At 40.8% G+C, this 15,270-nt stretch overlaps 1 protein-coding gene across 1 annotated transcript; it reads right to left on the bottom strand.

Moving 5' to 3' along the window:
* Window positions 1-4,392: 4,392 nt before the first annotated feature.
* On the bottom strand, window positions 4,393-11,717 carry LOC140852115 (ADP-ribosylation factor 2-like). Its single transcript, XM_073245008.1, has 5 exons — window positions 11,491-11,717; window positions 8,782-8,852; window positions 6,494-6,613; window positions 5,688-5,806; window positions 4,393-4,639 (listed from the first exon to the last, which is right to left on the bottom strand). The coding sequence occupies exons 1-5, from the start codon at window positions 11,636-11,638 to the stop codon at window positions 4,549-4,551; spliced, it is 549 nt and encodes a 182-aa protein (XP_073101109.1). The 5' UTR covers window positions 11,639-11,717; the 3' UTR covers window positions 4,393-4,548.
* Window positions 11,718-15,270: the final 3,553 nt, after the last annotated feature.

Genomic DNA, 15,270 nt, shown 5'->3' with positions numbered 1-15,270 from the left:
ACTGCCAGCTCATCCGATCATACGCTCGCTCCATATCTAGCTTGATCGTCATGAAGCTCTGATGGATGGAAGCGTGCTATAGATCATGCATAAATTTTTGAACAAGTAAGACATCGTCGGTGATGTACCGACTGCTGACAAAGGCACCTTGCTCTAGGTTGATCAAGCGAGACATAATTGGCTTCAACTGATTGACTAGGATCCTAGCATCTATTTTATAAAGAGTGGTATAGAGGCTGATCAGTCCGAAGTATCCTGGAGTCGATGCATCCTGCCACTTTGGGATAAGGGTAATCAACATTTTCTTCTACTCCTCCAGAATGCCCCTAGACTCGAAGACCATCTGCACCATCTCCACCACCTCTCCTCTAACAATTGATCAATATTGACAGAAAAAGAGTGGAAAAAGCCATCTGGCCTCGAGGCATTATCCGCCCAAGAGACCATAGAGCCCCCACACCTCTTCGACTGACATCGGGCAAATCAAGGCCTCATTCTCTTGATCAGAGAAATAAGTCACATACTAGGATCTCTAGAGGGGTAGATCCCTGTCCAAAGATGTCATCCAACAAGTTCTGAAAAACTGAAATATCTGCTCCCTGATCTCCTCATTATCATCCACAACTCCGTCATCACTCTTTCTCAGCTGCTTGATGTGATTGACAGACCTCCTGATCATAGTAGATTGATGAAAGAATCTGACATTCCGATCATCCTCTTTGATCCACTGAACTCTGGACTTCTATCTCCATAATATCTCTTGCTGTCTCAGATGAGTGGTGCACCAAAACTTGTGACGAGCTTCCTCAAATCAGTCTCCTAAAGGCCCTCTCCTAATCCTCCCTTTACTGTAGCTCTGCAATATTCGCCTCCACCCCTCAAGCCAATGAAGATATCACCAACTTCAGACGGTTCCATTGTAGGAGCCTACACTTGGCTAACCCAACCTTTAGGTCACTCAGTACCTCACATACTCCACCTCTTGAACCAGATCCTATGATTAGGGTAAAAGATCTAAAACTTCTCAAATCTAATTAGTAGGGCTTGGGCAATCGCATGCTATCTGTCGTGATGAAATTGAAGAATGATCTGATGCAATCCTCAAGAGGTGCTGAACTTGGTATTTTAGGAATCGTTGGAGCCACTCCATGGTGGCAAGTGCATGATCGATCCTCTCTCAGATCCGAGCCATCTCTTGCCGGTTGTTGCACCAAGTAAATCTAGGATCGGAGTAGCCAAGATCAATTAGACCCAAATTACTAATGAAGTCTCTAAACTATCTAGAGTCAATGCTATCCCTAGGTTGCCTGCCTCCCCTCTTCTTATGGAATCCTGCAATGCAGTTAAATCTCCAACGATGAGGGCAAGCACTGCAACACCATCCTGGAGATCTCGGACCATAGCACCCTCCATTTTCTATACTCGATGCTCACATAGACTCTAGAAAGAAGCCAAGATCCACTAGTATGCTTCGAAATGACTAAGGCCATCTACTGCTCGCATCTATGGAAGGCATCTATCCTAATCGAGCTGCGATGCTACATCATTAGGATACCTCCTGAAAGCCCTCTAGACTCCATAACATATGTGCTCCACGCCACAGAATCTGACATCTAGCCAAGCAAGACTCGCCTAGAGAGTTGGATCTCAAGCAGGATATAAACATCAAGGCCATGTTGCTGAATCAATCGACTGAAGGTCGACCAAACGAGGGCTTCCCTACCTCTGGGTGTTTAGATCAGCACCTTCATAGTGATGACTCATAGGGAGAGGGGTCCACACCCATGCCCCCCTCAGCCTGAGAGCCCACCTCTATCCCAACCACCATCAAGTCTATCGACAATGGGCACACTCTCCCCCCTGATTGCTGCTTAATCTAGTAACAGCATCCTCATGGGTAGGGTCTTGGCCCCCCACTGATGCATCTATATGGATGGGGTCCACTCTCCTGAAAGGCGTCAAGTCTCTCTCCATCCCATGCTCCATCTCCTGCTCAGCCTCCCTCCTCAATTGGGCCACCTGAAGCAGAACCCCCCTCTTCCGTCCGGATCGATGCCTTCCCATCCTCCCCTGAATCCTAGCCAAGAAAAAAAGACATAGAGGTCGTCAGTGCTAGCTGCTGCCTCCATACGGATCTTCGAGGAAGCCATGACCTTGCCCTTGGCCTTATTCTTCCTCGAGGAACCTTCGTGGGCCCCTCAAAATCCAGCTAGTGGTCACTGGGCTTGAAAGGCACTCGGCCTGCATCAAAATCAGGAGACTGGGCGTGCTTGGATCGGGTTGAGCCCACTCCCAACTACGCGGCCCTGCCGCCTTCAATAGGGTCCATGCCTGTGCATCAGCCCAGCGACTGCCCACGCCCGGGCTCAATCAATGGGCCGAAACGATTGGTGCTTGGGCTCAAGCCCGTGAGGGCCCCTGCATGCATCTCTACAACCCCAGCCTCAGATCCACCGTTAGATAAAGCCTGGATTTGATCAGAGATCTTAGCCGCATGATTTTAATTAGCTAGATCCAGCCATCAGATCCACCATCGAGTTAGACTAGTCTGAGTCCCCACCCCCCCTCAATCGCTTCCACCTCGAGTTGACTTGCTTTCAGATCTGGCCGATTTGACCTGGTCTCCATCTTCCTCGAGCCGGCTTGAACATCCGTCTCTAGCTGCCACCATCGGATGGCCACTAACCATGGCCCCAAGTGTGGTCTCTCCGAGGCTAGTCCCCCATCCTTCCCCTCAGCCTGGGGAAGGTTTTCGACGAAGTCCACCGTGAGATCCTGTCACCTCCTCGGCCCGGCATGCCTCCTCCGATAGGTAAAACGGCCATAGTGGAGGCAAGTTCCATCAAGATTCTCATAGACGAACCTCCAGAAAATACCATCTAGCCCTTTGACAAGCACCGTCGATCTCAATGATCGGAAAAGATCAACCTTCATGTATGCTCGGCGAAGCCAAGGCGCCACTGCTCCATTGTGCAATCATTCACTGCGGTCAGTTCCTGGCTAGACAAAGCACTTTGCCGGATCCCCACCTCTGTCTAATATTCTATCGCAAGACACGGAAGCCAGACCAAAGCAAGGCCGTTCTGATCGCACTCTCCTCCAGAAAAAATCCCGTTTACCAAGGCTCCACAGCTAAAACCTATGCAGTGGTGACCCATGGCCACCGAATATCAGGTCCCTCTCCCTGACCTCCTTGAACCCGAAGAGAAGAAGTCCTCTCTAGCCTGTAAGCCACCACCTCTCCTTCACCTTCCGGAGCTGGAATTCCTAGCCATCAAATCCGGCACCATGCGGCTTAGGCTCCTCGCAACCACTGCGTGGCCACCCAACGCTCTAAACTTTCTCTTAGAACCTCCTCTGGAGCTCGACGACCTCTTGCGCCACCGGATCAACTTGATGACCTCCTTGAAGTTGGCTTTGACGAGATCCAGATGGTGCAACCTTACACCGCCCTCCTCCAACTCGATTCTGGCAAATCACTCGCTTTCAAGGCCATAGGGTGGTCCCCTGGCTTGCTTAGCATCTCTTCCGGCGTATACCATATGCTCAGACCCAACAGATCACCGATGATCATGTGTAATAGGATTGAAGCATAAATCTCAAAGCATACAGCAAAAGGCTGCAACAGTCACTATTCAAAAAACTCTACACTACAACTAGCACAGCTCTAGTTCTAACTTCCAAGTTTTAAGCTCAGCTCGGTTAATGTTAAGACAGGATGAGCTGTTTAAACAGATTCCGTGAAGCTTTCTGACACAAGAAAGGCGGAAGCCTAGAAGGGATCATGAAGGCTGTTGATCTTTCAAAGGCAGAATTTTTTGAGACAGAATAGATTAAATTGAACATACCATTGGTTACATGGATTTGCCCGATCATCCTGAAATCCAGCTTTAGTAACCATATGGATACCACATACCAACATATGCCATTTTAATTACTAAGGTTTTAAATCTCAAGTCCAAGGTGTTAAACCTCATGAAACGAGACTATTTCGATTTTTTCACGGAATAAGATGTGCTCCATCCCACTTCATTCCGAAACTTAGACAGAAGATGCTCTAAAACATCCCAATGGGATGCTAGTAGGACAGCCCTACCCGATATATAGATAGTATCTCATCGCAATGTTCCGCGGGCTGGAACATGAATTCTTGTCAAGTACATCTATAAACGGCTGCTTGCCGCGTCCATGCTGTACACAGCAAGCAACAAATACCAACTATTTTTCTGAGAACAGGTTCCTCGGGCCAACAAGGAGGGGGGAGAATAGCTGTTATAACACCTCCCATTCTGTATTCTGTCAACACCATATCCTTTGTTATTATTATCCGTCATATAAAGCTCTACGTACACATACACTTTGTATTATTATCTATCACAGAGAGTTGCAGAATAACACACCATAAGGTAGCTTCGTATACAAGCAAGAACAAAAATAAGCTGTTCATGTCAACAATACAAAAGTTATCTTCACCCCATATGGCCATAGAAAATCACAACAGCAGCCAGTAGAAACACTTGATCAATGTCTACTAATAGAAGAAACGGATTATCTTGTCTTATTGGATATATTACTTGACAGCCAATCAAGGCCTTCATATAGTCCATCCCCTGTGGTGGCACATGCGCTCTGGATATACCTGTGCCAAGCAATCCCCATAAGCTCTGGTAAATTTCCCAAACTAGAAATGCTTAAGAACAGGGTCCAAATGGTAAGGATTTCAAGCATTCACTATTAGTAGAATATACGCTGGAAGCAATGGTTCTAATATTTGGTGTCAGTTGTCACAGAGACAACCTGGCCACTTTCACTGTTGAAGTAATAGGCAAATTTTCAATGCCACCTTTTTTCCAGAAAATATAAGGACTATATCAAGTCGTAGAATTAATTATAGTATGCCATCAATTTTCTTTCCTTACATCATCAATTTTCATTTTTATATATCAATTGCACTGTATGGCTGCCATAATGACTTTCATTCTACCAGAGAGGATTTCTCTCATCATCAACCAACAAGCTCATACCTTCATGGAGTGATTAATAGTTCTGTTCAAGTCTTAACAGGACAATGGAGAAAAGTGAAGACAAATATACAGTCAAAATAGAAAGACAAACATCAGAACAGAACGGCTATGCAAATCTAATAATGAGGGCAAAGCCATTATAAATATTGCTATACTTAAAGAAATGGTTATCTTTCCGATCCAATATTCAATCAGCAAGTTGCATATTTCACACACAGTTTGTGTAGAACAGGCATATAGTTGATAGGGCATGAATCTTATGTTGTAGGTCTTTTAGATATGTATGGTATACATATAATCAACAAATATGTTATGCGCAACATTACATGTAGTGCTTACCCAGTATGTCACAGATGAGCATTTTGTTGTCCATGTGCACAACATGCCACATGTTTGTTTTACTATTTATATATGGCTTTGTCACGGCCTTTCCTTTATGCTCCTTTTTCACATGAAGGATTGAGTCGGCATCCTTACTATATTATTTCAAAAACAGAGATAACTAATGTCTCTGTAATTGTTTTCTGTGTCATTCATATGGCACCTTCCTTTCCAGAATGTAGGGTTTAATAAGTTCAGGGAAATTACAGGAAATAAGGTACAGCTAAAGTAGCATATCTTGCAATATGACTAAATAAATACATAGTGCAAGTGAGAACATACCAACGGCGCTGGCGAAGTGCATGTAAGCCAAGCTTATCAGTAATTTCTGATACACTCATCGCATTTGGAAGGTCTTGCTTATTGGCAAACACAAGCAGTGTAGCACCTTGTAGTTCATCCTACAGCGAGGAAGAATTATGCCAGTTAGTTGCCATGGATAAGTTCACAACAGATCACCATGGGAGCCTTTAATGATTACATAACCACGTTCTGTACATCAGTTCAGTATTTGCATTTTTGCGCTATGTAGCACACCTTAGATGCACCATATTAAGAATACCAAAGGTAGAATTTAGATTACTTAAGAATAACGGAATCCAAGCAATGCACCTGTACGGTGAACCTTTGGTTTTATGGGAGATCTAATATCATCTTCATTTATTTATCTATCCAAATATCCAATTTTTTAATTTTTAACTATTTTAGATTCATTTTAACTCAGGATTTTGGATGACAAGCCTCATAGGTTTCAAATACAGTTCACAGAACTTGTCCAGATGATCATGGAGTTCACTAGTGCTAGCTATTGGATTTTAGTAACCTGTGTATGTTATGGTACATTTGTTCTATGTTGATCTAGATGTCTCTGTCTAGTATGTATTTGTATTACTTGGATAAACAGATATAGTTACATGTCAAACCCTTTTTGATATGCAAGAAGAAAGTCTTTTACATTAATCCTAACTATATATACACGTACAGTGTACTAATAGTAGGAAAGCAATCAAAAAGAATGTGATTGTTTGACAAAAAGGTCAAATTGATGAAGGTATAATTGTACCCAAACACATAAGATAAGTACTGACCTCACCCAACATCCGATGCAGCTCATCTCTAGCTTCTAAAATCCGTTCTCTATCATTGCTGTCAACTACAAATATGAGTCCCTGTGTATTCTGAAAGTAGTGCCTCCATAAAGGTCGAATCTATTCATTTTACCGGAATACAAAGATTAGCATAGTGTTAAAATGCAACTATAATCATAAGTTGTTCATGGAATACGTGCAGAAGTTTAATTTCAGATTAGCATAACTCTTAATAAATAAAATTAAATACATGAAAACGGGTGCAAAATAAATAAAATTGACATTATTGCATCACCAAAAGTTATGATAAATTGTTTTTCTTGAAAAGAAAAAACAATCACTTTGAACTATGACAAAGATGACAACTGATCAATAATTGTTTGGAACAGTATTTTGCTAATATTAAGTTATTATTACTATAACTGGGTGCTCAATAACGTTAAGTACACAAAATCTAAATGCATATTATTTCTTGATGCATTCTTGTGCTACCTATTGAATTTGTATATGCTGTGGGTTTTTTTTTTCAAAAATATAATTCTAAAGGTAGCCTAATGCAAATGGGACTTTAGATCACTGGGAGTATTTTTATTTTCAGTTTTATGAGGCATGAATTCCGTCTTAATCTTTTGTTTTCTGATTTAGCAGGTATTCTAATTAAGTCTTAAGGGTTTATGAGTCATGATGTGGCAACTTATGTTATTAATGACACCCATGCAACCTATGCAATTAGTTCTGGGGCCCTTGGGCTGGCCAACAAAGCAAAAGAGAAGAGAGATGCCTCTTCTCATTGACATGGGCGTCCATAGTTCCAAATCTTCGAAACTTCAATCTTCTCCTAAAAATCTTGAGGTGCGCCGCCACTTTAAGGGTGGCCTTGGGATTATCTTTTTCTCGCTTTATTAAGGTTTGTTATAAAAGGGTCCATGCTATTGCATAATTTATGTGAAGCTTCAGAAGGAAAAAGGAAAAAAGGGAAAAAGTTGTGTTCTTTCTTTTAGACCCTTGAATACTCAAATTTATATATGTTTTTTGTCTGAATATCCCAATCTTTTACTCTCTTTTTTACTTCCCCTCTGTTCATCTATCTACTCACCCTATTAAGGAGAGTTGCCACAACAATTTTCGCTAATTTAATATTTACATCTGAAAATTAAAACAGCCTGAGAAAAGCCAAAGCATTGAAATTAATCCTAGTCTTGAAGCGGCTGCATCATAGTTTGAGCAAAATTCAAATAAGAGCAACAAAAGAATTTAAGAAAATCAACAGATTGATGACTTTTAACCAAGGAATAAATAGAATGCTGTGCACCTCCTCTTCCTAATCATTAATTGGCATAGCACCAACAATCTAAGCAGGCTTTGGTCCAGGAAGCAAGGCCTCTCGTCAAGCTTTCTTCCCAAACCACTATCTCTGCATGGTTTCCATAGATCATCTCACTAAACAAGCAGTTAGAAAACCTAAATAGTCAGATCAAGGACTCAAGTATCGGAGCATACTGGCTTTGTAGCAGATGTATCAAATCATATCAAGTGACTATTAAAACCATTGCTTTCAGTGTAATCACTTCTCAAGTGAAGGTAGCGAGAAACTTCTAGTTTATGGGGATACTAGTATCATCAACCTAAGCAACCATTTATGGTTTTTGATGTTTCCAATCTTTGGAAAAGATCATCCCTAAAAGCTACATTCATGTCACTCCCACCATTAGTAATAACTTAAACGATCTTCACTTCACATATGATGTTTTGGTGGAAAATGTTGCTTTGTTTCCAATCTTTCTCAACTTCCTTTGGTGCAACTAGAAGATAGTGTAGGTCCAAATCCTGTTCATTTGCTTCAATCTCAATTTCATATGTTCTCATGGTGGCTTTTTCATCACTGATTTCATATAATTGTCCTTGTTACAATAGTTGAGACCAGGAACCTATTGGCAAAGTGTCCCCTTTCCTTGCAACAAAAACACTATCTTTGATTCCTGTTGGATTGGGAATAAGTTTGTTGGTTGTGTTTAGGTTCTCTCCTATAAGTGCAAGCGGTAAGAGTAGGCTTTGCAAAAGAAAGGGTTTTTAATACATATCTTGAAGAAACATTAGTATAATATTCTTCCTCTCTAAAGTAAAAGGATTAAGCTATAAATGCAGGAAATAAATTTAAAATGCATCACTTTAATATACATTTTATTTTTCTCAAGTCTAGAAGCATATCCAATCAAATATGTAAAAGGTAAGAAGCCATATAAAAAGAAATTTAGAAGCATTAAAATCTCACAGCTCATACACAATACCTTATCTTGGCCCCCAACATCCCATACAGTGAAGCTGACATTCTTGTATTCCACAGTCTCCACATTAAAACCTAAGTAGTGGAAAAAATAAATAAATAGAACAAAAAAATTATGTGATTTCATCAACAACCTCAAATAGAGACTAGGTTGATCAATAAACAATAGAGAAAAACAAAACACTCATCAATGTCTAAATGGTTACTCACCTATATTAAAAAAATCCTATTTATAGATTAGAATTTTTCCAAGAACTTTGTAGAAGAAAATGCAGATTAACAAAAATGATTCAAATTAAATTATCCAAATGTATATCAAAATGAAAACATCAATTATTAGCATAAATTATTATTTCCGAAAAGACAAGTTTACAATATAAACTGAAAGTAGATAAGGACTGAATAAAATAAAATACTATGAATCACCTATAAGTTCCATATGGAAATAACCGAACTTACTATTACCATGTTATGAACAAATTAATTCCTTGATACATCAGAAATTGGGAACACACAATGCAATAATTTGTTGGCTTCCTTTACATGGCAGTGTCTTAGTTGGCGTGCCAGCCACAAGACTAGTTGTATGGGGTTTGGAAGTCATGAGCGTTATGAAATTGCAATTATAATATGTTGCCTAGTAAGCTTGTTCAAATTGCGATAATCTTGTACGTTTCAAGACTTCTGCCATTGCATTATCCCGCAATTACTAACATTCATATTATTAGTTAACCATCTAAAAGAATTTGTCAATTTGTGAGAGAAATATGTGAATAGAAAGTATAACAACACATTCATCTATGATCATGGGCATCATGCAACAATGTTTTCAAGGGCAGCAAGTGACAGATACTTACCAAAACTGCAGTGCTATACCACTATATATAGCTCTGGTCTTTACAAATTACCTAATTCGGGAGAATATAAAAAAGATCCGACAACATCATTATTTGTGGGGCATAATGTTTTAGAAAATATTATTTCGCTTCCACCAACCAAAGGAAATAGATCAGTTTAGGTAAATCTTAAAGGATGGGGGAAGCATTGTATCATTAACATATATTGTGCAAAAAACATGACATAAGAGATTACAAATTTGGAAGATAGACTAATCTATGGTATTCAGGTCATGGTATGTTTGCCAAATTGGTTTCAAGGTGGAATGTCAACATGATGATGGGACATGGAGTCATGCTAGATGCTATAATACTCGAAAATGGATGGCAACACAAGTTCATAACTAAGAGAATTCATAGGTTTACGGGAAAAATAAAAAAAGGAAAGAAGAACAAGAAGACGAGTAGAATATACGAAGGTCATCAGGATCAAGGACTATGATGGACAGGAATGAGAAGGAAAACTTTACAAAAAATGTATTAATTGAAGAAATCAGAAGAAACCCTTACTCACCGCTGGATTCCCTCTCTCCGATCCATATAGGATGTGAAAACGAGGGAACATAGGATTTTTTTTTTTCCCCGGAGGACTTGGGTTCAAACAACTTGCTGGAACCTCTTCCAGAGAATCGAACGTAACAAGAAAAATGGAGGGAAATAGAAAGAGGGAAGTGGACAATGGGGAAGGAAGAGGAGAAGAAATCTCAGCCGTCCGTCGACCCAGGCTCGCTGAGACGTGGGCTCCCATGGCAGGGCGAGGGGGTTGGAATGCTGAGGCCGTCGTTATACCCAACCCTACCCAAAACCCACCGAAACCCGTATAATTACCCGGTATTTACTTAAACAAATATACATAAATGTCCATATATATATATATATATATATCAGAAATATATGCATAAATACATATATGGATATATACAAATATAATTAGCTTTGCTTATATTTTTCTGAATTGAAAGGAAAAAGTAGTGATACTCTAGGACATGTTTAAGTATTTATGTACTTTAAATAAAATGTATCATTTTAATTTTTAATAAATAATTATTGTTTATATTGTTATATTAGATACTTCGTTGATAAACTTATCAAAATAAGTTTTTTTTTTAGTACGATTAACTCTTGAAAATATAATATTGGAAACCTAATGAGTACCTAGACCAACCTCTACAAGATAGAATATGTTAGACATTTTGAAAACCTAAAAAAAAAAATTACACAACCTTTGTATTGTTAGAGAAATGTCATGCAAACTTAATAACAGATCCTATCAATGCTATACCAAATTATATATATATATATATATAGAATATCAAGGACCTATGATAATTATGCATCACATGGGACCAACATGTGATGCATAATTATCATAGATCCTTGATATATTTCTACACACACCGCACAATTCGGTTCATATTTCAAAAATTATTTAATGATTGCAAAACTATTTTATTGTTATTTTTTTTTTTTTTCGATATTATTGTTGAATATTGTAGAATATATAAAATAAAGAATAAGAGAAAAGAGCACGCTAGAAAAGCATAATATAACAGACTGCCATCTTAGAGGTATGGAAAGAGGGTGGGGTGGAGAAATCAAAGAACGCGTCATGCTAACTAGTAGGAACTTTAGAAAGCCAAATTGCGAGGTGTGCATGGATTAAACACAAGTCCAAGCCATGGTTGCTCAATCTTCAAGTCGACATGTAGAGAAAAACACCATCGCTCCAAAATGAATTGCAAACGAATTCATCACAAATAAAAGAAAAGAAAAATTGCAAACGTGACGATCAGATTGGAGAAAGTCCTGTTACATACCAATAGTGGGGATGGTGGTGATGACCTCTCCAAGCTTCAGTTTGTACAAAATTGTGGTCTTCCCAGCAGCATCAAGTCCCACCATCAGTATCCTCATCTCCCGCTTCGCAAACAGCATCTTCACCAGCCTCGAGATCGCCATACCCATCGCAGCAGCAGAAGGATGGAACTCTAAGCTGAATCTGCGAGATCTCAGACCAACCGTAGAAGGCTGGGCGAGTGAGAGGAAGAAATGCCAGTATTATGAGCCTCATGAGAGGCGTGGCGTGAAGAAAAGGTACAGGATTCTGAAGAGATAAGGAATAAAGTTGGAATTGATACCAAGTGCTTTATTCTTGCTTTGTGTTTTTTCTTTTTTTCCAGCACTAGCCTTAATTTGCTGCAGCTCTTACAGGACCACAAAGGTCCTGTTTGGATTGGAGAATTGAAGAGAAATAATAGAGTGGATACAATAAAATACCCCACTCGGTTAGCAGAGAAGGGAAGAGAAATCCATTTTCTATGGTATGGAGAGGTGAGAAGAAATTTAAATTCTCTTATTTGAATAATAAACTGGGAGAGAAAGGAGAAAAGAGAGAGATGCTTTCTCTCGGAATCAAAAATAGAGAGATTTGGAGAGGAAAACAAAAGCTCTCCTCTTTTCTCCTATGATCCAAATTCTTTCTTTTCTTCTCTTCTCACAGTTCCAAATACTCTTCTTTTCCCTTTTATCATCTTCTCTCATTTTCTTTCATTTCTTTTCTCTTCTTCTTTGTAGCACCACCAAGAAAGAATTTGGAGAGCCTGTATCAACTAAACCAGGACTAACTAACCCAAACTCACATATATATCAAGGCCGACATTGCTTGAAATTGTGGACCCTTTTCCTATTAGAATCTAGTGTGCAAGATACTTGATTCCAACTTGATAAAAGGTTTGATCAACTAACAAACTTTAGTTTGGATGGTACCACAACTTGCCATGTAGGGCAAGAGGGAGGGATTTGATTCCAAGTTCATCGACCCTCCTTTTTTCTTAGCAAGCTTGTCTTGCAAGCATTAGCTCAACCTATTCAAGGGCTCTTGGATTTCAGGCTAAGTGGAGAAGAGGTGCATGTATGGTATAGAGTGTGGGAATAGAACCCTAGCTATTCTCAATTAGAGAGAGAGAGAGAGAGAGAGAGAGAGAGAGAGAGAGAGGAGGAGGAGGAGGAGCGGCTTAACCAAGCTTTGGAGTTTTAGGGGTACTTGAGTGGGTTCAAAGGGTGTTTGAGGGAGCTCAATCCGTTTCATAAGCCATTACCAAGCATGATTGGCTAGAAAGTTCTCAAGTTTGCTCATATACTGATCAAGCAAGCTCTTGTCAAGCCCAATACCAAGGCAAACAGAAGCTACTCGTGAACAACTCGCTGACAGTCATAGCTATCACAGATGAGATAGTTAACGGCATTTTCTAAGACCCACATTTACGATAAGCACTGCTAACCGTTAGTCCCCTCCTGGCTTAATTCTATGGAGCAATTCTTTATGCACCATGGGTAGTATAGAAAATCTGACGTGAAGTGCACTATCTCATCCGATTGATCTACATAGTTATTATTTTTCAATATGCATTTAATGTTTGCGGTTGATTTTTTTATTTAAAAATTTTATATGACAAAAATATTTATTTTTTAGAAAAAATTATGATATCATATGACATAATATAATCCAATATCATAATATGGTCTAAAATATTATAATATCATAAGAGTATTTTTGTTCAACCACTTTTCAATACGAATTTAATGTTTGCAGGACAGTTTTTTTGTTTGAAAATTTTGAATAATAAAAATATTTTTATTTTTTTAAAAAAATTATGACATCCGATGTATGTTATGGATGCAGAATATCATAATATGAACATAATATATCATAATTTTTTTAAAAAATAAATATTTTTATTATTTAAAATTTATAAATAAAAAAATTGATCTGTAAATATTAAATATATATTAAAAATAATAATTATGTAAATTAATTAGATGAGACGATTTATTTTATATGTCAGATTTTTTTATGTCGCTGATGGTATGTAAAGAATTTCGCAATTCCATATCCTATGCAGACTGTTACACTATACTGTGTAGACGAGCATCATTCAATGTCGTGCCACTCCAAAGGTGCCATGTCAGATCATTGATGCCACGTTCAAAGGAGAAATTAAACCCTGCGCTGCATGCACCAAGTTAGTGGTGCGCCACAGGAACAAATCAAGATGAGATAAGCAGCGCGGTAATTCGAGATAAGTGTACGATAAATGAGGCCCTCGAAAATCAGACAAAGTGATTGATGCGATGGATTCTTATACACTGTATTGCAGTCAATCTCCTCATCGCCTAGTCACCGAGAACGAGCGCCTGCAAAAGAAAGTCCACACTGACCGGAGGCGGCTCCGGCGGGGACCCTCCGACGATCAAGTCAGAGAGGAGACTAGGCAACAGTGAGAAGAAAACAAAGAGCTCAATGAGAGAGGGTGAGAGAGAGAGGGTGCAAGCCCAAGAGTTTCAAAAAAGACCTCTAGCCCTGTTGCCTTCCCCGATATATATAGTGGAGCATGGTATGGCGCCGTCATTAATGGCGCGGACAATTGAAGAATTGTCAACTCACTGAAGATTGTCAGAGTCGCCGTAAAGGTGTCAAATCGTCGTGGGCTGTCAAATCGCTAGGGTTGATCATGCCTTAGGTGGGATAATGCCCCTAGGCGGCAGTGCCGCATGCAGTTGTCAGGACTGACAGTCTCTGGCAGTAGTACGGCGATTGGAGGAGCCGACCGACCATAGGTCGGCGGCCAGCTGAGGGGCGTCGGGTGAGAATTTGGGCCCCTCCGACAGTCAGTCGGTGCGTGCTGCAAGAGTCGGGCATCGAACTCCATGGTACAGTCGGTTGGGAGAGCAGAAAAGGTCTGCCCGACCGACGTATCCTCGGTCAGTCGAAAGCCGTCGATCGGTCGGTAACGGCACCCGTCGGTCGGTCGGTAATGGCTCCCATCGGTCGGTCGGTCGGACATCGGACATATAGGCTCGATGATGAGTCGGCATGAGTGGGGTCGGTCGGTATTCCCCAACAGTTATCCCCCTCCACTCCTGAGTCGGATGGTGCGCTGGCCAATGTTCTTGTTTGGGCAGCAGCGTCGGGCGAAAGGAGTGGATTACCAGCGTGCCAAGTTCCGACCATCCGTGGGCTGATATGACGACCGTACCATGGGTTGACATGATGACAGGCACCTCATGAATGCCGGGCGATTCGCTGGTGTCAGACGTCCTGTCGGTGTCAGACGTCCTGTCCCATCGGCGCCGGACGTCTCGTCCCATCGGGAAGGGAAACCGTCGTTCCCGCCGCCCCTTTGGGGATACGAAACGTCACGGCCTCTGTGCCACGTGGCAAGCGGCCATTGGGACGGGTCTGTTGGAGCGGATGGAGGTGACGTGGCTCGATCTGAGGAGGGATGCGTCGAACCGTCGGGCCGACGGACGGCCCGGATGGCACCACGTGGCATGATCTGGGAATCCCTCGTCGGTCGTGCCTTCATCTCGATCGTCGGGGGGTACTATATATACAGGGTCGCCCATATCCAGCTTTTTACCCCCTCACTCTGCTGTCGAGACTCTGCCCGCGTAGTCCCCTGTTCCAGGTATTCCGCTTTCCTTCCTCTTAGGAGTTCTCTCTTCTTCTTCTGAGGGCCATTACCGTTTTCACCGTCTTCTCCTTTGCCTTCTCGCAGTCTGCTCCTTCTTCTTCTTTTCCTGTCTTTTGTTTTAAT

Source organism: Elaeis guineensis, chromosome 10 (assembly GCF_000442705.2).
Source record: "Elaeis guineensis isolate ETL-2024a chromosome 10, EG11, whole genome shotgun sequence".
NCBI classification, from domain to species: domain Eukaryota; kingdom Viridiplantae; phylum Streptophyta; class Magnoliopsida; order Arecales; family Arecaceae; genus Elaeis; species Elaeis guineensis.
Note: the sequence above shows the minus strand (reverse complement) of the source record. Positions and strands in the feature narration are given on the sequence as shown.